The sequence below is a fragment of the Phytophthora parasitica genome, assembly GCF_000247585.1.
Source record: "Phytophthora parasitica INRA-310 unplaced genomic scaffold supercont2.49, whole genome shotgun sequence".
In the NCBI taxonomy this organism is placed as follows: domain Eukaryota; phylum Oomycota; class Peronosporomycetes; order Peronosporales; family Peronosporaceae; genus Phytophthora; species Phytophthora nicotianae.
Window position 1 is genome coordinate 406,197 of NW_008649035.1, and position 4,649 is coordinate 410,845.

The 4,649-nt window shown below is 49.5% G+C and overlaps 1 protein-coding gene across 1 annotated transcript; it reads right to left on the reverse strand.

Annotated features, from left to right (window-relative positions):
• Positions 1-462: 462 nt before the first annotated feature.
• Positions 463-684, reverse strand: PPTG_16000 (hypothetical protein; the record flags this gene model as incomplete). Its single annotated transcript, XM_008912789.1, has 1 exon — positions 463-684. The coding sequence occupies one exon, from the start codon at positions 682-684 to the stop codon at positions 463-465; it is 222 nt and encodes a 73-aa protein (XP_008911037.1).
• Between the last annotated feature and the right edge of the window lie 3,965 nt (positions 685-4,649).

Consider the following 4,649-nt stretch of genomic DNA (forward strand, 5'->3'; position numbering starts at 1 on the left):
AGAAATGGATCGATGGACTGGATTTCTCGGTGGCTGTTCCATCTGCTTATTGGGTGGAGAGAACTGAGGACATGCCGTCAGAGCTGGACACCATTCCAATTTTCTCCGAAATGGTAAGAGCACATATTGTAGTATTAACCCCTTGGTTCCCAGGAATCGTACCTCCGAACCGCTAAGAGAACGTCGTAACTTACGACGTACATGTTGTCAAGGTGTTTGTATAGTCGTAGACTATCCACATGAGGCTAGGTATATAGATTTACACAGGTGAAATAAAGGCTTAGTCGTAATTTTCACAACTTCGCTAAATCCAGTTGAGATTGAACGTCGTAACTTAGAGCATTGTAGAAAACGCCGTGCAGAAGATAGTTGGACTAGGAACCCAATCAAATCAAAAATTGCGAGACAAAAGGTACGCTCGTTCAAGAATGTTTATTTTATAGCCAGCTGATCATTGCGTTTCTACAGATCGAATTCGTTCTCATCCTCGCTACGCTCATCAGCATCCCCACGCAACTCGTCGTCCGCCTCACACGCTTCTTCACGAAGGAGCTCACGGCGTGTTTTCTTGCGCACACCTGTCTTCTTTCCGGGGCGCCTGAGGACAACCCGCTTGCCCAGCGTTGGCGGGATTGCAAGTCCACACTCAAAGTCATCATGCCAAATTTGAAAGCATGTCTTCATCGTACCTCTGTACTCACGTCTTGCTTTTGGGCATAGGTAGCACTTGGCGTCGTCTATAGAGCAGTTATCCCAGTAGAATGTCGTCTGAAACGACTTCTTGTGGTCGCCACGGAGCAACACAAACTTTGCAGGATCTCTGGCGGCGTTTCTGAATTCCAGAGACTGTGACCCAGTCATCAAACTGGATTAGGGAGTGCCCGACGCGTTTTCTTCTGCGCTTCTTGCTTCCTGGTGAAGGTGTAGTCGCCACTCCGACGAAATCCTGTTCTTTCAGCTGCAGAAGCTGACTGTGGAGCACAGCGTACCATTCTCCACGTTTCATCGCCGGTGTGTTCGTCAATTTACAAGCCACCTTGTGGGAGATGTAAGAATTCACCATGACTAGATCCATGAGACCTAAGAACAGGCTCTTGTAGTATTTCGCAAAACGGAAGGACGTCTGGATTGAGAAGGTTTGGAGGCGGAGTTGGTCATGCACGTCCACTCCCCCATCCAATTCTGGTAATCGTTGACTGCCCTCGGGCACGCCACCGTCGTTGGTCCTTCCCCTTTCACGTTGCGATTGATGATGGACGCTGTCATCACGGATCCGGTACACAAGGAGTGGACCGGTTTACGGTCCCACCAGTGGAAGGCAATCATGCTTGGCACAGTGAGCGAGCGTGAAAACGTGAATGAGCCTCGGGGGATACTTCTTGGCCGGGTCTTCCGTTGCTCCACCACGTTGCGGTCATATCCAAGTCGCCCTGTCATTATTATCCCCACGACGTACACCTGCATCGATAGCAGCTCTATAGCCAACGGAAGACGAGTAGAAACGATCAATCGTGACCGCGTGAAAAGCTTGGCGGTCATTAGCGAGCACGACCTTGAGATTGCGAACCACTGCTGCAGCTCCAGTCTTATGGTCAAATGCGTCGGCCTGATCTTCGCGAGCCTTTATTTTGCCAACGTAAATCTCGAATCTCCAATGTTACGACAAAGCAAAACGAGGTCAGTCTCAATGTCGTAACTTACTGCATTCAATAAACAACAACAAAAACGAATCTCACCTGTGGCAGTACGCAGTCTTGCTGTCACATGTCATAAACATTTTTGAGCTGTACCTGTGTGGCTTATCCGGCATGAACATTCTGGTGGTGTTTCGCCTTGATGTCGCTGGTAAAACCCCCTCATCGAATGGAAATACTGCTGGCAGCGTCCAACCGGCGAGAAAACGCTCTTGTATCTTTTCAACAACTGGGCGAAGCTTTCTCAACTTGTCACGTGTCGGGTGGGCTTCATTGTCCGCAAAATGCAAGTCACGTAAAATATCTTGACATCGATTCCGAGCCATATACCTGCCAAAGGTCCCGGTGGGAACAGCGCCGTCTTCTGTCATAGACCAATGCTGAGCAAACCGACGTCGTGGTGGGCGCAACATGTGCGCTACCAGCAGACCGATCACGTGGAGAAGCTCGTGCGTTGCATAAGCTGGCTTCATTCGAAGTCGACGTCGTATTTGCTTCACTGTTTCCGTTGGCGTCCCTCGTCTCCCGGTCTGCATCGCTCGAATCCGCTCAGCTCTGGGGAGAATCTGCTGGGCGCAGTAACGATTGGTTTCTTCACAGATGTTGATCCACATAGACTTTGGAGTAAAGAAGAAGAAGGTTTCGAGCGGCGAATGACAGCGGCTCTGTAGTTCAGCGACTGGTGCCGCTTCTTCACCGGTAAGACCCGCGTATGCGTCCGCGAATTCAAAGTTTGACGAGGGCTCCGTCCAGCTCATTGTTCGGAGTACTTCTTGTCTTCTTGCGACGACTTCTCGCGTTAGTTCTGCATCGTCTCCAATACTTAGCGAAGCAAGGAATGCCTCATCCAATTCAAGTGCATCCGTGTCTGAGATGACGTCATCATCTTCGTCCATACGGCGGGGCCCTGCACGATCGTCGTCATTGTCAGAAATCACATCTCCATCGCTTTCTCCTGAGCTCAACTGCTCGTAATCACTCGGACACTCGTTCTGCTCCACACAATTCACGTCCGGCTTGAACTGGCCCGCGGGCGAAGTTTGCCTGGCTACAGGTACATCTGAATCCACACGCTCGGCTCCAAAAGCGCCTGACAAGTGCTGCAATTGACTTACCCCATTCAGTATATCCGGCTCAGAAACGTCATCTTGCGCAAGGTCAAACGCACGAGCTACTGCTCCCTGGGATAACGCCACTTCACTCGGTGTTGGAGAGCCAAACGTTGCATCCATAGTGCGTTGGGACAACTCCACACTGGTGTTGATCTTCGACGCCCGCACCAAGTCCTCAGTCATCTCTCCATCTTCATTATCTTGCTCTTCATGCTGTCCCTCATCTTCGCTGTGACTCTGGCCCTCGTCTTTGTGGCCGTTTCCGCCCGCTTCATCCTGCAATAAGCACTAGCTTTAGTCGTACTTCCCCCTTCAATATCACAAACAAACAGCTCACCTCAGCTACAAGCAATCCGGCTTCGATGACTTACGCCACTACGGCAGCCTCGCCAACGAAAATGTCGACTCCAACCGTGCCATCTGCCGAAGCTCCAGGCTTCATATACTTCCAGTCGGTCTCGAGGCCTTTGGGACGTCTGGAATCCCATCCCGCCTCTCGTAGTTGCCTCCAGAGATGGCGAAAGTCGACGTCGTGTGGAGTTGGGGCAGGTTTCTGGCGTCCAGTAGATCTGATGCGCGCCATCGGGGATATTCTGGAATGATGAATGATCAGTTGCGAAACGGAAGCCACACCTTTACAAAACCTAACCCTGTCTGATTTCTGCAATTGCCCGTGTGACCTCTAGCAGCTTATTCTTTGGGCAAGAAAAAAGTGACTTCATTAAAGTATTGACTTTCTTTTTCCGAGCCATTTTCTATTGTTCGACGATTTTTCGTCGTAACTTACGACGAACGATTTCGCAAGGTCGTAAGTTACTACGTTGGGAACCAAGGGGTTAATAGTAAGCTGAAGACATGAGGTTGCAACAAATACTATCTATGTTTGTCGATCAGATTCATATTCTTGATTTCGTTGCCACAAATCAGCTGAGTGACACTGTCTTGATGGAAGCAATGTCCAAACTGTTTGGTCCCCGGCAAGACGTTACCGTAGTTGACCCATTAATATGGGACGTCGTGGAGAGGGCAACTCGCTGTGCCAACTGAACAGCTGAGAAGCTTATTTACCGGAATCTTTGACCAAAAAATGCTGTTTCCTGTAAATTGCAGTGGTACACACTGGTGTGAACTCATGGTTTGAAAGGAAGGAAGTCAAGATTTATGAATGCAGGCTAGCTACACTACGACTCTTCGAGCATTGGCACATCAATTAGTGCCGCATCTTCCACCATTGGAGGGCGCTACAGAGTTGACGGACACGTTTCTGAGATGGGAGTGCAAATCGATAGCTACAATTGCGGAGTCTACGTCCTACTTGCGTTCAAAATGTATTGCGGCGCGGAAATTGCCGGAGAATTGAGCAAAAAGACGCTGCTATACCTGGGCTACCGCTATATGAAGATGTGTTTGTGATTCTAATGGGTCAATATATTCCCTATTCACGTTGTTGCATAGTGCTAGATGTCTTTCACCACTGCTAAGGAACCGTCGAATAGAGCAACCCATGGTTGTAGTGATGTATGTCAGCAGAATTCACTAAATTTGGCATCCGGAATATACAATATATACGCACCATACCGTAAAAATTCCCACCGAGTCGGACCGATTCCAACCGGAACCGGTTTTGCAAAAATTCACTTTTGTGACATAATGAACTTAAATAGTGACTTGTGGACAGTTGAGGGTGGCTGGACCTGGAAGTCGTTGTTGCTGGTATCGGTGGTCATTGTTGCTGGGCGTCTCGCTGGTCGTTGGTGCTAGCCTCGCTGGTCGTTGTTGCTCGTATCGGTGGTCATTGTTGCTGGGCGTCTCGCTGGTCGTTGTTCGTTGGTGCTAGCCTCGC